Source organism: Lontra canadensis, unplaced genomic scaffold, assembly GCF_010015895.1.
Source record: "Lontra canadensis isolate GAN:19392208 unplaced genomic scaffold, GSC_riverotter_1.0 scaffold6, whole genome shotgun sequence".
NCBI lineage: Eukaryota > Metazoa > Chordata > Mammalia > Carnivora > Mustelidae > Lontra > Lontra canadensis.
In genome coordinates this window covers 6,551,633-6,572,480 of record NW_022631000.1, presented here as the reverse complement: position 1 = coordinate 6,572,480, position 20,848 = coordinate 6,551,633, and the positions used below count along the sequence as shown (strand labels likewise).

The 20,848-nt window shown below is 37.5% G+C and overlaps 1 protein-coding gene across 3 annotated transcripts in view; it reads right to left on the bottom strand.

Annotated features, from left to right (window-relative positions):
- Positions 1-13,314: 13,314 nt before the first annotated feature.
- The window catches only part of ALCAM (activated leukocyte cell adhesion molecule), a 210,372-nt gene continuing 202,838 nt past the window's right edge, over positions 13,315-20,848 (bottom strand). For all 3 annotated transcript variants that reach the window (XM_032852094.1, XM_032852095.1, XM_032852096.1), the window contains 2 exons: positions 17,261-17,376; positions 13,315-15,792 (listed from right to left, as the gene is read on the bottom strand). In XM_032852094.1, the coding sequence (XP_032707985.1) occupies positions 17,289-17,376 (88 nt within the window). In that variant the 3' untranslated portion in view covers positions 13,315-15,792; positions 17,261-17,288. The remainder of the gene's footprint in view (positions 15,793-17,260; positions 17,377-20,848) is intronic.

Genomic DNA, 20,848 nt, shown 5'->3' with positions numbered 1-20,848 from the left:
TTGTGGGTGGGGCAGGGGCAGGCAGAAGCAGCACATCATGCCAATGCGCCTGCTCAAGACTAAGGAGGAGGTGTGGCCCATGGAGAAGCCTGAGGTGGTGAAGATGCACCTGCCTGTTGTAATCATCTTGCTGGACTTGGTGAGCAAATAGTTGTCATCTGCAAGAGCAAGAGCCCCAGTCAGGTGAAAATCAAGCCCGAGATGACTGGCCACCATCTGGGCAAATTCTCCATCACCTATAAGCCCAGAAGGCATGGTCTGCCTGCTTTGGGCCACTCACTTGTCTTGCATCTTCCCCATCAAGTAGCCTGCTGGGCCAAGAAAAGCACAGACTCCCCATGCCCACCTGTTCATGCCAGCCCCCCAAAAGTGACTATACTATACCTATTCACAGAAAAAAGAAATCTGACAAAAGATATTTAATGTTTCTTGAAATTAGAGAATTTGCATTAAAACTAAATTCAGATGTATTTCTTGCATATCACACTGCTTGGTTGCGGAAAAACACGACTTATGCATTTCTGGGGGAATAAAAAAATGATACTACTCTGTGGAGAGGGGTTCCTTTGACTCGGCAATCTCACTTCTAGGGATATATTCCAAATATACATTGGTAAAAATCACGAAGTGGAGTGTGCACAAGGCTATGTATTGAAGGTTTGTTAGGAATGTCAACAAAATGTGAACAATGGAAGTATTCACCAAAAGGGGATTGATTGAGTCAGTCATGGTGCAATCACAGAATGGAGTACAGTGTAGCTGTAAAAGGGAGGAGGCTGAGCTCTACATACATGCATGGGGTGATTGCCAGCATGCATTGTCAGATGAAAAAAGGCAAGGAGCGGAATACTATTTAGTATATGCTATATTCTGTGTAAGTGCAGGAAATATGAAGATGTAAACTTCTGTATGTGTGTGTATATGTATGTATCTATCTGGAATAGATATTGTTACATGTATTTATTTATATTTTCAGAAAGAAACAATGGAAGGATAACTTTAAAAATTCACTAATAATAATTACCTATCAGGAAGGAAGCACATGGGGTAGTGGAGGAGATAGGATTAAAATATGAACTTGTGTTATAATTTTGACATTGGTGCCATATGAATGTTTTATGTAGCTGAGAAAAAATATATTAAATAGGAGGAAAAAATTTAAATTGAAAATGAACTGAGGGGTGCCTGGGTGGCTCCGTCGTTAAGCATCTGCCTTCGGTTGAGGTCATGGACCCAGGGTCCTGGGTTCAAGTCCCACATTGAGCTCCCTGGTAGGCGGGAAGCCTGCTTCTCCCTCTCCCACTGCCCCTCTGCTTGTGTTCCCTCCCTTGCTGTCTCTCTCTCTGTGTCAAATAGATAAATAAAATCTTAAAAAGAAAAAAAAAAGAAAATGAACTGAAACAAGTAATGTCAACTGTTAATTATATAACAACACAGAGACAAAATTATTTTAAGTCAAAAAAAGCTTCAAGTGACTACTTTTAGTAGTAGGTACATTGTTATTTTAAAAATACAATGGTTATATTTAATATTTAAAAAAGTAACAACAGGTAGTTTATGTAGTGAAAGGAGGAGTTTTTCAGTATGAAAAGGAAAAAAGAGTGTCTGACTGGCTCAGTCAATACAGCAGGCAACTCTTGATCTTGGGGTTGTGAGGTCAAGCCCCACATTGGGCATAGAGCTTATTTGAAAAAAAAAAAAAAAAAGGGAAAACAGAGAAAAAGGTACCTATGTAAAGTACACCAGGAGAAATAAAAACCTGCTATCTTAAATTTGAATTGGAAACTCATTTTTTTCTCTTACAAAGTATATTTATTTCCTGACTCTGCCACAGAAAAGGTCTAGCAGCAATAGAACTCATGTGGTCTGTAAGTGTGATTTTCCACTGAGACGTTCTAGGGCTCTTCGTGAAATAGCTGACTTCAGCTAAACCTGGGGCAGAAATCAGAAAGATGAAATTGGGACATCTTATTGTGATAGGATATAAGGAATTTATCCAGACCAATGGTTTCATATTAAAAGAAAACAGGAAAAAAAAAAAAAGAAAACAGAAACCAAATGGAAAGGGTTTCCTCCCACTGACCTAAATTAGGACAATGTATCAAAAGGAATAATGACTACCATGAATTGGAGCATACAAAATATGTAAGAATCTATTAGCTTATTAAAATTCTTAGGAATACTCCTTGGTCACCATTTGGAATTCATTAGACCCAGTTTCTATAAAAACTGATCAAGGAAGAACTAGATATCTGTTCTTCCATTCCTGTGGAGACCTTATTTTAGGGTAACCAAGTAATTAATGCGTGAACATTCTTCTCTATAGAAGAATCTCCTCTGATACATGCAGAAAGAATAATAGAATTAGAAAATGGTCATTTTACAACCATTAATTTATAACTGGAAGTGAGAAAAGATCAGCAGTGGATGTTCAACCATTTGTTAAATTTCAATAGAAAACCTGGTGATAAGCACCTTGAGCCCAAACCTAATCATCACTAAAGGACTACCACATAACAAGCATTGGCGAGGATGTAGAAAAATTGCTACCCTTGTGGGTATATAAATGGCACAACCACTGTGGGAAACAGTATGGTGATTCCTCAGAAAGTTAAAAATAGTGCTATTCTATGCTCCAGCAACTTCACTTCTGGGTATGTACTCAAAAGAATTAAGATCAGGGACTTGAAGAGGTATTTGTACACCCATGTTTATTGCAACATTATTCACAATGGTTAAAATGTGGAAGCAACCCTGGTGGTCATTAATCAATGAATAGATAAATAAAATGTGGTATTAATATACAGTGGAATATTATTCAGTCATAAAGAAGGAAATTCTGACATCCCACTACAACATGGATGAAACTTGAGGACATTATAAGTGAAATAAGCCAGTCACAAAAAAGACAAATAGTGTATTATTTCTCTTATATGAGGTACTTAGAATAGTCAAAAGCATAAAGACAGAATAGGTAATAGTAGGGGTTGGAGGTTGGGGGAAGAATGGGGAGATGTTCAATTTTATGAGATGGACAGAGTTGTGGGAATGGATAGTGATGGTGACCTCATAATATTTAATACCACTAAACTGTATGCTTAAAAATGACTAAGATGGTAAATTTGATGTTATGTATATTTACCACAATGTTTTAAAAAGTGAGACTACCAGATATGTGCCTCCCGGTGTGAGACAAAAGAAACTACATATCACAGCCTGTAAGAGACATTTGCCTAAGTAATGGCACCTAAATCTACTCAAGCATCCAAACTTAACTACCAATTTATAGGGAGTACAGGGCAACAAATGAGTTGGATTTGGAATGATAAGCAGGATTTTATAGTATGACAGGAGGTAGGAGGGTGGGAGGAAAGCATTAGATGCACGTACTAAACCACAGGAGCAAAGAAGGAGCAAGTAGTTCCCACGGGAAATAATAGGCATTGAGCTGTATTCTGGAAGACCTTGAATGTCCGGCTGAGAGGTGTATAGACACAAGCAAATAAAAATAATGGCAAACGCTTATGAATGCTTTCTAGAGACCAGGCGCTGGGTTTCTTGCACTCGTTTACTTCCCATAACAGTCTTTTTTTGTGGGAGGCATTATTTTTATTGTTTCACAGATGAAGAACCTGAGTCTTAGTAAAGGTTAAATAACTTCCCTCGAGGACACACAACACTTACAAGTAGGGAAGTTTCCAAAGGTTCAATGTCATTACTTTCTTTACTGTAGAATAGCAAATTCATTGACAAGTATTGCTTATATTGCTCTAGCTCATGTACATCACTCTGTGATTTTTCCTTGTCTTATTTATTTATCGCAAACTATATTTCATTGATTCAAATGTTATCCATTTTAAGACTTATAATTGTTTTATGTACCAGGAAAGAAAAATGCTGTCAATTATACTATAGCACAATGCTTTATCATTTAGAATTTTTATTTGCTACCTTCTGAAGGAATTCCTATAGTATTATTTAGACATTCATTTTGAATTATCTATCACTATACGTAAATCAATAATATTAGCAAACTATGTTGGCTAGGAGGTCCTAAAATTTCTTACCAGACTAAGAAGTAATTTTCCACATTGCTCTTCAATTCAGTCATCAAGGCCTATATTTGTCCACACATTTTCCTTTGTGCCTTCAAGAACCAAAATAAAATGAAAGTCCTTTGGTGCTGGACTTTTAACTCCATTTGGGCTGTATCATTTTAAGTCTATATCATTTTAAGTTAATGATACAGAGGTAGCCTACCTCTGAGTTCCATTTGGAATTTATTCAACCCATTTGGTCCATACCTTTCCTACCTCCTCCTGCAATTCTTTGTATCCTGCAGGTTAAAAGAATGTTTCTGATTTTCCTCCCAATGTACTGAAATTTAACTCTGTCAGTTTCAATGCTGACGCTTTTCACATTTTCTTATCAAATGACAACTGTGTCATGATTGCTGCCAAGCAAAGTAAGGCATCATTGGGCATAACTTGTATCTTGATTACAGAGATATTAGAATGTGAGAAAGCAAAATGCAGGACTTAGGATTGCTGAATATGGTAGTTAGATAAAAAAAAGACTCACTTAATGGCATGAGCATAGGGAGACAGATTCTAGTAAGAGCAGCTCGTTGAGTTCCTGGCTTTCAATCCTGTCTTTAATGACTTACCTGTTGTGTGTCCAGTGGCCATCTATTGCCTTCTGTCCCTGTCCTCCCACTGTCTTCCCTTCCCCCTTTCCTCTGCATGTTTATTGAGTATTGATCATGAACTGGACATGAGCATGGGTGCTCAGAAGTCATTAGAAACTGAAATGAGGATCTCAACTTTATGCAGTTTGATTTTGGTCTTAGAGAAGAGGAGCATTTGATAATCACAGGGGAGGGAAAGACATTTTGGATGAATGTACTGTCACAAGTAAGTCAACAAAGTTGAAATAAAGATGTATTTTTTTCACCACTGCCAGCTTAGGCTCCTTAGAAATTACTTTTCCAACCTTCAAATTCTTTATTTGCATATAACATAAATTGTGTGTGTGTGCACGCACGTGTTTTTGTATGAGTGTACGATGCTTTAACATCACAATACGGACGGAGTCATTTTCTACAGAACATCATGTATTCTTCAAGGTGAAGAAGAAAAACTTCTGCCTAAAATGATGATCAGTGAAATGCAAAAAGGGCAGCAGCATGGAAAATGAAACATAAATGACGTTTATAAAATGATCTTGGTTATATTTCTCTAAGGTGTTGTTTGCAGCCCAGATGACCCTCTTATTTAGCACATGAGTTCTTGGTTAACTACGTTGCCTTTGGAGTTCCTTTGCTGTCATTCATGTGTATTATAGATTTTATTTTTCCTCCCTTAAATCCACAGAGAGTATGTATCATTCCCAAATGCACACAGTCATTTTTGAATTTGAAATATTTCCTTGGATTCTTCCTATCCAAACAAATCTATTATTTTGTACATGGAATATTTTCCCTTTGCTTGATATCACAGACTAAGGAGCATATCATTTTCAGCAATTTAAATTCAAATGAATCAATGTGCTCAATTTGATTTGCGTCTGCTCCTTCACAGCCACATAACAGTAGTTTGCATTAATCAAATTAATAGTAAAGGGGTTAAAATTGCTAGCTTCTAAGGGAGGGACATGTCAGTGGTATTAAAAGTTGAATTTGGAATGATCGTCCTTGCATGTTAATTATTAGCTGCCTGAGATGCAGAGGAAACTCAAGAAAATGACACTCTAACCATGTGTTACTTTAATTCTGGAAAAGATCCTTTAAAGGATGAATTACATTGCAATGTGCTTTCTAATCAGACCATGAATTAATTTACATCAATGACCCCAAATCCTTTAAATCTACGATCACTGGCAGTAATTGGAAGGATTCTATGAGGCCGCTTAAAAAGTTTCCTATCAGGACAAACAGAAGATGGATTCGTTTATAAAATCGGATTTGTAATTGTTTACAATAGAAAGCTCATCTCATTAGCTGTAGTGGTGATCAGATAATTTGATCTTTGATACAGATAATTCTGTATTTGGCAGTGTGTGTGTGTAAGACCCACAAAAAGGGAGAAAAGTGAAAGGAGATTACCCCTAACATAATTCTTGCCTACAAACACCTGGTTGCTTCCAAGAGCCTAAACAATCCATTTATGAACTCCGCAGTGCAAATGATCATTTTTCCTTCTTAAGCCAAGATACACACGTTATAAAAGAGGAAAAAGTAGCAATTGTCTTGGTCATTGTATTGTTTACTCAATAACTCTCAGTCTAAAGAAGCAGACACTCAAAAGGAAAAAACCTTATTTTTTAGTTTCCTACCTCCAGATGGAAACTGGAGCAAGATTCATGAATTTTTGTTTCCCTGAGAGATGATAGTCAGTTCTTTGTCACTTGAAATCACGATACATAGTCTCAAATTAGTAAGAGTGTCCGTGCAAGACATTAACCATTTAATCCCAATTGTGACAGAAAGCTTTTTTTTTTTTTTTTTTCCATTTTGTTCTAAGACTTGGCCACAGAGTTGAGGTGTGCCTGCCTTTTTCTCCCTTCCCACCCCAACCTTGCTTTATTTCTTAAGCTTTAACTCTCTGGGTTTGGAGGGTGGGTAAGGAGGAGAAAAAAGTTTGATGAGGTAGGAAGTTTTCTTACTTGCTGATGGCCTTAAGGTCTCTGGCTTCAGGGGATATTTAAAGCTGTTTATTCAAAGTTTTTATTATGATGATCTTCTCTCCACCATAATGTACCAGACCACAGAGTTGTAACAGGCCGAGATACAAAGGAATCAAGTAGCCAAACTGATGGAACCGAAAGAGGCGGTGTGACCTCCACCAACATCCCATCAATTTTACCTATACGGGGCCATGTCTGTCCACGTTATTGCTAACTGCAGCAGAAAAGGACAAAATAAGAGGAACGCTGTATATGGACTGCCCCCTCCACAGAAGGCGCTGTGATCCCGTTGCTTTTGTCCCACCTTGACATGGCCATCTATTTTGCAGAGAACAACACAGACCTGATGTCGGCTAAAAGGAACACTGCATGCTGTATATGGAGACCATTTCCGGGAATACCCATGAATAGCGAGCCCACTGTCTGCCCAAAAACTAATCTAATGGATGAGATCAACCAGCGAGTGTGGTGCCGTGACCTCAGTGGAGCTCTCTCACCCTTTGCTCTCCCAGTGTGAGAAAAGGTACTGCTTTTAGTTTGTATATTTGAGTAACACCTATCTCTTGGCTTACTGCCTCCGTCTTGGTAACTTATACTCTGTGGAATTGAGTTTTCCCACCCTGCAGTATCTTTAATCTGTACTTAATAGTTGGACGGTGTCGTTTTCTCCTTAACATGTGCATTTTATTCTTTAAAGGACAACACACTCTGAAGTTAGTATTGCTGCCATTTTACAGATGAAGTAACTGGGGCTCGAGGGTTTTGGTGTGATGTTCGAGGCCTCGCGGCTAATAAATTGCAGATCCCATTTGGAAATCCATTTAAGGTCTACTCGTTTCTGAAAATTATAATTTTTCCATTAAAACAACAAGCACACTTGCCCCTCAAAAATGTCTCAGGCCATTTGGGGGACACAAAAAAACAAAGTACCCCTCTGTGTGCTCACACCACTGTACCCATTACATTGCACCCAGGATGCAGTGGATAGCCAGCATTTGCATGGCTCTCAGGAAGATTCGGTGAGGGTGTATGTGTAGGTGTGTTTAATAACATCTCCCTAATTGTTTCTTAAGTAGCCCCACCCATATTTCCTTCTCCTTACACTGAAACTTCCTACTGAGCAATTGTATAGGTCTAAAGAATTTATGCCTAAAATGTGAAAACATAAGAAATAGGTTAATGAGAGCGCCTGGATGGCTCAGTGGGTTAAGCCTCTGCCTTTGGCTCAGGTCCTGATCTCAGGGTCCTGGGATTGAGCCCTGCCTGCATAAGGCTTTCTGCTCAGCAGGGAGCCTGCTTCCTCCTCTCGCGCGCTCTCTCTCTCTCTCTGCCTGCCTCTCTGCCTACTTGTGATCTCTGCCAAATAAATACATAAAATCTTAAAAAAAAAAAAAAAAGAAATAGGTTAATGAAAGCAGTGAGAAAACTTCTGATTTCTTTTCGGTTGTTGCCCATGATCTTTTAGATTCACTTTCCCATTTAGTGCCTCAGCACCTGAGAGCCTGCTGATTTGTATGACTGTCCTAATGACCAATGACATGAATTACTGAAAACCTAATTAGGCCTTTTGAGCTGAGACTATTTTTAAAGACTTTGACATTTGTGAGGAATGTGGTGTCAGTGGAATATCCAGTCTGAATATAATTCCTAATTTGGGGAAAGGTATTGGCGTGTAATTATGTGGGCATACAGAGAGAGCGATTACAAGAACCAGTCTTGAATGCCGGACTTTCAGAACAATGAAAAAGGACAAATGCAGACCAGAGCCAGACAGAACACATAACGTGTCCCAGCTGCCAAGAGACTTGTGTATGATTTACATAGTTAAGAAAGATCTCCAAATAGCTACCTGGCAGTACTACAAACAATTCTTATATGTCAACACCAAAGGAGATGTAATAGCATATAGAGGGTCTGGGGGCCCTGGGTAGTGAATGCTGGCCCCAGGGAGCTCTGGAAAGAGAGAAACATTTCAAAAGTACCGAAGTCTCATTGTCATAGCTCTAATAAAATGTGTCTGGCTTTTTGTGGAAGGACTGTTCTTGATATTATCCTGACCTAATAAGCCAACAAGGAAACTCAGTTGCCCCTGCAGAGGTATGCCAGTTATCTCTTGTTGCCTAAAAACATTATCAAAACTCAGTGGCTTAAAACCTGCTCTGTGTGTCCTCAACCTTCTTCTGGTATTAAGAGGCTTGCCTTAACTTGTCCCTCTCACAGCAATGACTGAGCAATGAGAGCATAAGAGGGCAAGAAGAAACATGGTAGGCCACTCAAAGCATAGTCTCCTAACTACAAAAGTGTCACTTCCACATGATTTTATTGGCTTTTATTTTATGTGGCTGAACCTAATGTCAGGGGTGGAAAAAATACGGTCTGACATTTTGTGGGGAAAACTGCAAAGACATATGCGAAGTGTATGGAGACAGGTTAAGGGCAGAGAATTAGGACATCTAACACAACAAACAGACCACAAAAGATACAGGAACAGGGTGTTTTTTGCAAAAACATTTAACTTTAGGAAGCATCTTCTCACATATAGAGTGGGATGGAAGGAGAGGGCCCATACTGTGCTACAGCTTGAGTGGCTTCTAAGAAGAAAATACGAGCCAAGGACAAAATCAAAGACTGTGTGAACTGTGACTGACATGCTTCATCACACAAAGTCATCTTTGAACAAAAGTTCAGTTAACTGTAATTACAGACATAGGTGCTTTTTTTCCTGAAAACTTAAGATCCTTTGGGGAACCGAATCATACGTGAACACCTCCCTGTGTTCATCCAATTTTCCAAACTTTCAAGGCTCTGGTCTGGTCCATCATTTCTTTTTTTAAAGATTATTTATTTAATTGACAGAGATCATAAGTAGGCAGAGCAGCAGGCAGAGAGAGAGAGGGAAGCAGGCTCCCCACTGAGCAAAGAGCCCAATGCGGGGCTCGATCCTAGGACCCTGAGACCATGACCTGAGCCGAATGCAGAGGCTTAACCCACTGAGCCAGACAGGTGCCCCTGGTCCATCATTTCTAAATTGTAATGTACACTATTTTGGTAAAGCCCATTTGACTTTGTTCCCAACCACTGGGATCAAATGCTTGGAAAATCATTTTAAAGGAGAAATCGAGAAGCAGATTTCCCAACCCCCAACCTGTACCCACATACACACCCTACTTCCAACAGTAAGAGTAGGGCACAATGGAGCTGAACCAGCAGAAAGTGCCTCCCTGCCGGTTTCTCTCTTCAGTGTAATGCCAAGAGTCACTGGGCCATGGTGCTGAAGGGATTCATGTAAATTTTACTCCATCTATTTTGCAGAAATCCCACAAAAACAACAGCATTAGTATCGATAAATCTGCACAACCGTCTGATTGCACACATTGCATTACCATCAGGACAACAAGAAATATAATGAGTTCCGTGGTGATAACTGTGAACTACATAGTTAATATTTTAATAACTTTATTACATTTTATTACATTTAAAAAAATTAAAAGTATGAGAGTCGGGTGTCTGGGTGGCTCAGTTGGTTAAGCGCCCTACTCTTAATTTCAGCTCAGGTCATGATCCCAGGGTTGTGAGATCTAGCCCCATACCCTGTAGAGCTCTGTGTTCAGCTAGGAGTCTCCTTGAGATTCTCTCTTACCCTCTCCCTCTGTCCCTCTCCCCTCTAAAATAATGAAAGAGTAACAATGACACTACTGACAACTATTTAATTGTATTTATCTGGAAACATACTAGTTAGGAACATGGGGTAAGGGCTCTCTGTTTCTCTTGTGGTATTGCCAATGTAACCAAAAACCCATCATCTTTTAAATAGCTTATATGCAACTATTATGTAGGAAAAACAAAGCTCTCTATATTAAGAAAAGTCACAGAAGATTACTCCCGTAAATGAACTTGCAAATGTTTTAAAAATTATCTACGCTCTTGGAATCAGATTCTACAATAGGTAATGTCTATTTGACTCTCGATACAAAGACTATTTTAAAGTTTTTGATGAACAATGCTGATCAATCTAAGAACAAGGAACTTAGTGTTATTGCCAACAATGTAGAAACTAAAATTTTCTGAGTAAATTGAGTTTTTAGTAACAGTTCAGCATCCAAGGAATGACTCTTATACTTAGACATAAACCTTTCCTTAACAGAAATATTCCATTTCCTTAATAAGCCATTCCAAGGAGAGTGCTGTGAATCAATTTCCAAGCAGTAACTACATCTTATTTCACTAATAATGTGGTTTTCTTACTGATGAGAATTCAAAGAACATATAGGGCTGTGCAAATTGTAACTATTATTTCTGTGGAAATGAACATCTCAGGTGGTATATGAATCAAACCATCAATTTAAACTGCTAATTGAAGCTCAATTTATCCTGACGCACCTGGGAGAAAATAATCAGAAAAAAAAATTACAGGAAAAGTTGAGATTTCATTCTGATTATCTCACAAATAGTCCAAATTGAGTCGTTGCCAGCTTCTAATGGCACATTTTATCAAATGCTACACCTTCTGGAGACCACAGCCTCTGCTCTCTGATAATGCAAATTTTCCCAAAGAATCTACTAATTTATTTCAAGTCTCTGTGATGTTGAGACCCTCATTGATTTCTTTGTAGTATAGAGTTTATACAATTAAGTTCACTCATACAAATTTCATTGCAACTGTTGAGTGCACTATGTGCTACTGTACCTGTTTGTTACACTTATGAGTGCCTGTCATCAAGTATCATGACTATTTTAACCTCCTAGCTGCTATTTAAAAAAACATTTTGTAGTCCTTCAGAAAAATCCCTTTTCTGATAAGCAAATTCTATGTCCTCCCTTCCAGCAAAATGGGATAAAAGAGCCCACAAGGTGTGCACACCCACGCACATACATACACATATGTAACCGACATCTTTCTTCTCATTCAGCAGCTCGGCCATCACAAGGTGAAACCTTTTCCAGAGCTAGCTAATAAAAAGGACAAGATAGATAACTGGAGAACGGAATCTGCTTTTGGTGCTGTATGCTGGTGGGCTCATTCTCCAATGCCTATTTGTGCATCTGAGGAGCATTTATAAGGGAAAATGAGAGAACAGATTTGGGCAAGAAAAGTAAATTAGATTACAATAAGGATGATGACTAGGTGAAGACAGCATGCTTGGGAAAAAGGAGCTCCTTTTCTGACTTCGTATTTCCCAAATACAGTGTGTTTTTAAAATATTTTTTATGAGGAGCGCCTGGGTGACTCAGTGGGTTAAGCATCTGCCTTTGGCTCGGGTCATGATCCCAGGGTCCTGGTCAGTCAGGAGTCTGCTTCTCCCTCACCCTCTCCCTCCAGTTCCCCCAGCTTCTGCTCTCTCTCTCCTCCTCTCAAATACACACATATTACTTTACATATGATTGGCATTCGTTACTTAAGGGAATCAAGTAGGTCATTTAATATAAATCTATCTTTTTGGTACCCTCCCCAAGCACAGAGGGAGATTTGTTCTTCTAATATATTGAGATAATAAACGATACAGTGAATAGCACTTGGACTTGAGCATAGGTCTTGCTTCAATCACCTCCCCTGCCTGTGATTGCAGATAAAGTTACTTACATTGTCTTCATCTGTAAAATGGATTCAGTGCCTCCTGTGGCAGGATGTTGAATGGATCAAAATGAAACCATGTAAATAAGACATGAACAAAACACCTGTCTCATAGTAAGTATTTAGTGTATGACAGAAATATGTGTATGCTTAAAAATGTAATGTGACATTTTCATCACATGTATGTTATATGTGCAATGTATGTCAAAACACTTTTAAACATAGATGTTTTAAACATACACATATATAATTATGTCTAATAAAACATCCAATCACTCAAATACAGTTGAAAAATTATGTATTGGCCTATTATATGATTTGAACATCTGAGAATAATTCTTTAAAGATAATATAACCCTTTCATGTATCAGTATTTCCCAATTTTGCATTTTATGAAAAGACACATTTATTAAAGAAATGTGGGGACTACAGTAGACTAGGACGAGCATGACCTTTAGAATCAGGTGAGGTTTAATATCCAACTTACCAAATAAATGTATTTGAGAGTTATGGAACCTCTCTAAACTTAGTTTTCAGCTATTAAATGGGAGACTATTTAATACTATTTACAACTATTAAGAATTAAATAAGATAATGTAGGGATGGCCCTAGCACACAATATTGGCTCAATAAATATTGATCTCTTCCTCTGATATACACAGCTGGCTTTATCTTATTTTGAAGGGAAAGCATTTTTATGAAAGTTCATGCCTAGGTAATTCCAAAGGGCAAGCTGAATGGTGTGTTAATGGTGGAAGTGAAGAAATAGGAGTGTCCTCTTAATTAAGTTTCTAGGACAGCCACATGTGAAACCCACAATAGTACGCTCCTATCACTGAAGATAGAAACACACACATTACAGAACCAATCACTGTTGAAATCTAGATAAGGGGGTCTGCCTGACATAACAGGAAGGCGCAGGCGATTTTATTTTGCCGCATTCCCTGTCCAGAGTTATGGAGAGTTAGTGAGTTTTGGCCCCTCTTTAATAAAAACAACTACTTTCTACACATAGACAGGCTAGTTTAGACAAGAAGAAGACGGCTGTGAGAGAGATGTGAAGACATATTTCATTTTTATTATCTTTTAGGCATAGACGGGTATGTTAATCCATTTCCACATACAATTCCTGTAATCACTGATAGGAAGTGAAACTTGAACTGGCAAAACCTGTCTCCTGTTGCCAAAGAGTTAAGCCGGAGATGCAACCTCAGAAGTTGTGGATTGTGCATTATCTTCCTTCCCAGCCTCGCTGTGTGTCCGGCTGCCATTACACAAATAAACCGATTTTAATCCAGGCCTTGATTCAATAGTGATAATGCTGTCCCCTTTTTCCCTGGCAAACTTTCTGCTTTTCGTCCAGAGCTCTGAGTTTTGAAGGTTCTGCTCTCTAGGTTCTGACAGCTGATTCTGGACTTAGTTAACTATAGCAAGTGGAAGCCACGAAATAATTGTAGTATTACCCTCTCTGTTGTGACATTGCTTCTTTCTGTAAATATATCTCAGGAGTTAGACTTTGAATCTTTGATCTCCCACACCAAAAGAAAAAAGAAAAAATATTTATAGGGAAGTAATTTCATTTTAGTGTTCATGGTTTATTGTGGAAAGCAGGTGTTTAAAAATTTTAGAATTTCTTTAACAAAATTCTAAAGAGAAAAGAAAAAATAAAAAAGAAATCACAGTATTTACAGAGATAACAGAATGGCTGAGCCATGCAAAACAAATAACTTTGGTTTTTCCCCTTTCACTTTGGTTTAAATATTGACCAAGTTTCAATTTTTTTCCTGCCAAATAAAACTTCAATAAATCAAAGTTTAGAGGCAAAGTAACATATTTTCTTTTTCCCCATAATATTTTATACAGCATTGAGTCTAATAGGATATTTTATGTATTTAATCCATATCAATGCACTACAGGAAGCTTTTATTAAACTGAGTCACTACTGCTCAGAACAATAAACAGTTTACTAAATGTACAATAACATGTGTTTCTAAATAATGCAGAAGTGGCAAAATATTATTCCCAATCTCCTTCTGACTTTACCTTCTATTTATTTTTAATTGCCTTCATAATTTTGTATCCCATCAGTCTAAAAAAACAAACACCAGTTTTCCTTTTCCTCCTAAAAGAATACAGTTTTTTTACCTGGAAATCTGATGTTCATTTTTTTTTTTCCCTGTAAAGTTATGTAAATCCTGGGACAAAAATGGCTGTGCAGAGTTCTCCCAGAAACTAGGCTTCTGCTTGAAAGAGCAAAGTTTAAAAGTCTAGTCACAAGTAGCTATTGGCCTTTATCCATTCTACTTCAAAAAGTTTCCAATTATACTACCACCCTAAAAAGTTCCTCAAGCATAAAACATGTTTATAAAGTTACAAATTTGAATGTAACTAAAGATACATAGACATTTTATTATTACACTTTCATGTACTGCTTGATAAATTATGTACCAGTTAAAAACACTAAATTATCTCAAGGTGCATTCAGTATCTGTAGCGTAGTTAACAAAAACACACACGAAAAAAATATATATTCTATATTCTGTGGAAAATAACACAGCTTTGATAATGACCACTGTTAAAAATCTCCAATTCTGATTGATATCTTTTTTAAAGGAAATAGGTATAATTTTAAGGCAGTGGATAACCCAAAGGATTTAACACCAATTTTTAATTACAGTGATTTACATTGTGATCTGTGAAAATGGGAATGTTCTCCATGATTTTTCCAAATGGTCTCTCACACATTGTTTTTTTTTTTTTTTTCCTTTTGACAGAAAATAATTTATTAGCAGTTGTCTCTAAAGTTAAGTGCTACCCAAATTCTGTGTTATGTCTTGTTTAGAATAGGCAAAATTGTCAGTTTGGGAGTACCATTACTGCGTATCTGCGTCCATATGCATGTGTGACTTACTTCCAAGAGTCAGCGGGTGGCGCATGCGCAGAATCAATTCATCTGCTGCGTATCAGGCTGACTCTCTGCCTCCCCCTCCCTTGTGATAATAAATCACAGCTTTCGAATAGAACAATGTGTGCGTCCCCAGTCTTCGCAAGCTGCCACCTTTGGGATTTAGGTGCTTGCGAGAAAATTTGGGGGCATTACCGATAGCAATCAGAATCAGAAATGTACCTGCTCAGATTACCCATATAAACAATTGAAATAAAAACATTACATTATACATCAGATTAACAGCAACTCCCAGAACAAAGCTTACAGTGTATAAAAATAGCTACGTAAAAAATTTACATAAAAAGCAAACCAAAAAGAAATCCTCAGTGCAGACATTTACAGAAAAAAAAAAAAAAAAAATAAAATCAAACCAAACACAATATATGACCTAATATCATGGCTGCCAAAACTTGTTTTTGTTTGTAATTTCATTTCATTGTTTTACTTGAGATAATTCTCTAAAATCCTGTGACAGCTTGGTAGAATGAACTGCTTAATACTTGAACCATGAATTGCTGTCAATGTCTTTGTATATGTATTAAATACAATCCACGTTCATGCTTCAATTGGTCTATATAGTTTTTTTTCTCTGAAATGATGAAAAAAAAAACAATTTAGTTAAGTTACCATAGTGATCATTTTTCACCATCAACAGATGCTTTGTACTAAAAGTGTTGGGAATTATGTTACAGGAGCCTTTCATAAACCCATCTGTAGTCTCAGGCATTGTTGTAGCCCTTCTACAGATCATTTTTTGGAGGTGCTGAACATCTTTATTTTTGTGAAAATTGCTGAATTCATATGAAGATTAGAGGGTTTTTCAAGAAAATATTCCATTCTGTAGGTTTTGTCTTTAAGCTTATTTTTTCTTTGAAAATTCACTCTATCTAATTTTGAAGAAAATAGAAGGCAAAATCTATGTTTAATAAAGACTGAGGAATAAACTCTACAGAGGCAGGAAAAAAAAAATCAGGCAGGGATGTTGCCTACTTGGCCTCCAATGGACAGCAGGATGAGGGGAAAGAACCGAATTCTTACTTCTTTCACCCAATCCATTTGAGGTCCTGGTTTTCAGATTTTAAAAATGTTTTATTGCAATTATTCTATTTTTTTTTTCCCCTGTGCCCATCCTTCCAATTATAATTCTGTCCCATGCTTCCTCCCTTGGGTGACCCACTCAAATCGTGACTTGTGCTTTATTTATAATGAACCAAAGTTTTACTGTGGTTGTTGGGGATTTTTACATCAAAGGAGCAAGCTACAGCAACAGTTATTCTCAAAGACACACAACATCATTTGTCCAAATGGCTTCTCTTTTTGGTTGGCTCAAGAGAACATAAATAAAAATGAAAAGCTCAAAATCCAAGTGGCAATACCATGGAAGACTTCTTTCTCAGACTGTCTTTAAAAATAATACTCATATAGCTATTACATATAAATATATGTAATATATGTAGCATTAATATATACATTATACACACCCATATATGTGCACATGTAGATACATATATGGCAACACACATATAATATACATACTATCTGCAGAAGTGTTTAAGGGTCTACACAAATTTGTTAGGCTTTTCAGGAAAATAATCTGGGAAATGGCTGCATATATACATGGATACCTATAAGTATTAAATCTTTAGATTAAAATTTTTATATTTAAAAGTTACTCTAGTTGCTTTTTAAAATAAATTTGAAGTAACAGAATTAGCTCTCATCCAAGCAAAATATCAATTTATAAAATTAAGCTTCTTTGCGCTCAGCAAAATTTTTGGCCTTAGAATACAAAATGGTAATTGAATATTACAATCTCAAGATTGACTTTAATTATTCAGAGGATAATGGTTATTTTTTAGAGGTTGGGGAGACCGTTGAGATTCCATTCTAATGAGAACACCTTTCTGACTTACCACAAAGTGTCCGGAGGAACTCTCCTCCTGTTTTGAAAGCTGCAATTCTGTAGTGACTTAATGTCAAGGTTTTCCCTTTCCTCTCGTGGGATATGTGACATTCGCCTGGGAATTACTTCTAGAAACCTCACACAGCCTACCCACCTGGACAACAATTAGAACAGTTTCTCTCTTAGGCTTCTGTTTTGTGATTGTTTTCTTCTAACTTTTTGTTTTCCTCCAGATTACCAAGGTCCTTGTTAACGTGTTTTGATGCAGTCCTGTAAGAAGAGTAAATAAATATCATTATGTTGACACATGTGAATTTAACTTTGTTTTTCTTCTTAATTTTAGGGTTCACATAATGTATCTTTGAAAAGCAAACATTTTACATCTAATGCAGGCAGACCACTGCAGTGAACAATTCCACAGCAGTGAGCCTTGATTGGAACAGAACACATTCCAGTGCAATTACCTTGGTAGTGGAGTTGCATTAAATATATGGTAGGAGAAAAAGCAATTGATTATCTTGAACACAGACGATACATACTTGGTTGCATTGTGTTCTGGGTTCTTTTTCTCTCTGCTTTCTGGGAAGTAATTATCATTTAATAATCAAAATGATCCTTTTGGGTAAAAACATGCTGCAAAATTTTCCGAGGGAGGTTTATTAGGGCGTTTCCCTTTTAGCATTCCCTATTACGTATCCAGATTGAGCTAATGTCCTATATCTTGGTTTATCAATTGTTTTATCAAATAAAGATTATTTATTTATTTATTTGACAGAGAAAGCAAGAGAGAAAGTGCACGCACAAGCAAGGGGAGAGGGAGAAGCAGGCTCCACAAGGAGCAAGAAGCCTGACTCAATCCCCAGACCCTGGGTTCATGACCTGAGCCAAAGGCAGACGTTTCGCCCACTGAGCCACCCAGGTGCCCCTGTTTTATCAAATAAATCAAATGCAAGATTAGAAAGGGATCCAAGTTTATGACAGAATTTTGGCAGCAGAAGCTAGAGCAGCTCTAACATCGTGGTTCTCAAACTGTGTCCCTAGACCGGCAGTAGTAGCACCCCCCGGGGACAGGACCGAAGTGCAAACTGAGGCCCCCCACAGAACAGTGAAAACAAAAACTCTGGGGAGAGGGCCAGCAGCCTGATTAACAAGACCTCCCTCCCGGTGGCTCTGGAGCAAACCACGATTTGGAAACCAGTGCCCAAGTGGGTGCCACGGTTCCACATGACTGGGTTCTATCTTTTAAAAGCTGAGATCAGCTATATCCTGTGGTTTGGGGATGACTCAGGAGAAATCATAACTGTATTTCAAAAGGATGCCATTGGAGTTCCTGGGTGGAACTCTGGGTTAAGTGTCTGACTCTTGGTTTTGGCTCAGGGTCTTATGAGTTGTGAGATTGAGACCCGGCACTGGGCTCCACACTCTGTGCTGTCTACTTCAGATTTTCTCTCCCTCTTTCTCGGTCTCTAAAATAAATAAGTAACTCTTAAAAAACAACAACAACAACAACAACAACAACAACAAAAAACTGTACCATTTCCTTCCTTCCCTCCCTTCCTCCCTGTTATAAGCACATCAGTGGAACTGCCCAGATATGGTACTTCAAATTAATTATTATTGTCATATAATTCCTAATAATATTACTACCGTTAAAAAAATTATATATATCTATATCTATATATATCTAGATGTGTTGAGGAAGCTGAGGAGAAAACTCCATTTTTCCCTTAAAAGTATTTTTACTATTTTTTTAAAATTTTTTACCCATTTCCCCTAAAAGTATTTCTATTATTGAAATAGAATTCCTTAACTCATTTCCTAAGAATCACAGCTTTACTAGAAAGAGATAAGTAATGGTATATGATATATGTACAAGTGAGATAAAGACATATGCCTTATTTAAATTGGGACACTCATTATATTTAGCACAAGTTTAATTTAATTTGTGATTCAAAAATTCTTAGTTTAGCTTAAACTGCAGCCTTATAAGTCCATTCATAAGGCAGGAGAGCAAGTCCAAACTCTGCCAACATGACTAAGTGCTAAAATATGTAACAGAATTTTACAACAGACATTTAAAAATGTAAATAAGACATGCTGTAAGTTTCATTTTATGTCTTGACTTATATCATATTATCACATAAATATTTTCCATCTTGCAGTAAAATGGTACACCATGGTGAATGACAACTTCTTCCTTATCATAAGTATCTTCTAGGCAAACCGAAGAATGAAGTAGATGGCATCACTCTCTCTCTCTCATATATTTTATATAAAAATATATAGTACATAATAAAATACATATAAAATAATTTTATATGTAAAGTATAAGATACATATGCTGTCTACATTATATGGATCATATTATGTGTATCACAGATCATTTGAGGTTTAGTCTCTTTGGCTAACAAATTACTTAACTGATAACATAAAGTTTTAGTAACTTCAACCATAAAATGGAGGAATGGTAAATTAGGATGTTCTCTAAGGACTTTTTACAGAGCTTCAACTTTCTATGAATCTATGAATCATTTTCTTTTTAAAATAAATCTGTGAATCCTTTGGAGGTGCCTGGGTGGCTCAGTCAGTTAAAGTGGCTGCCTTTGGCTCAGGTCATGAGCCCAGGGTCCTGGGATAGACCCCAACATTGTGCTCTCTGCTCAGCAGGGAGTCTGCTTCTCCTTCTCCCTCTGCCTGCAGCTCCCCCTGCTTGTGTTCTCTCTGTCAAATAAATAAATTAAAAAAAAAACATTAAAATAAAATAAAATAAAATAAATCCTTTAAAATATGGTTTTGTTGGGGGTGCCTGCGTGGTACAGTTGGTTAAGTGTCCTACCCTTGGTTTAGGCTCAGGTTGTGCTCTCAGAGTTAAGATACTGAGCCCTGTGTTGGGCTCCATGCTCAGCGTGGAGCCTGCTTCAGATTCTCTCTTTCCCTCTCCCTCTGCCCTTCCCCATCGTGCTCATGAGCACACATACCCTCTCTCTCTTTCTCTCTCTTTCAAGTAAATAAATCTTTAAGTAAAATAAAAAGTCTGATCGAAGACTAACATCCATACAAGGTAATGTATCTATCATAAGCATACAATTCAATGAATTTTCAAAAACTGGATACTTGAATGTCACCAGTACAAGAAGAGAAACAGAAACAGAAGAGTTGCAGATGCATAAGTACCCCCATTATGCTCCTTTCCAGTCACTACCACCTCTCCAATGGTTACCACAATCCTGAATTCTCACAGGAAAGCTTTACCTGTCCTTTCAACTCATATATAAATGGAGTCATACCACATGTATTCATTCCTGTCCGTTTGTCATTTAAACTCAAACTAATGTTTGTGACATTCACAGATAATGTTGATTATAGCTATTGGTTGTTTGTTCTCATTGCTACAGAGCTTATGATTGGGTAAATTCATGATGATTTATTTACTTATTTTACTTGGTTTTTTTTTTATATTTTATTTTTATTTATTTGACAGAGATCACAAGTAGGGCAGAGAGACAGGCAGAGAGAGAGGAGGAAGCAGGCTCCCCGCTGAGCAGAGAGCCCGATGCGGGGCTCGATCCCAGGACCCTGAGATCATGACCTGAGCGGAAGGCAGAGGCTTAACCCACTGAGCCACCCAGGCGCCCCTTTACTTGTGATGGGCATTCTTGTTCTTTGCAGTATATTACTTATACATAAGTTAGATCTTCTTTGTGTGCCCCATGTTTCTTGTGCTCTCATGTGTCTTATTCTT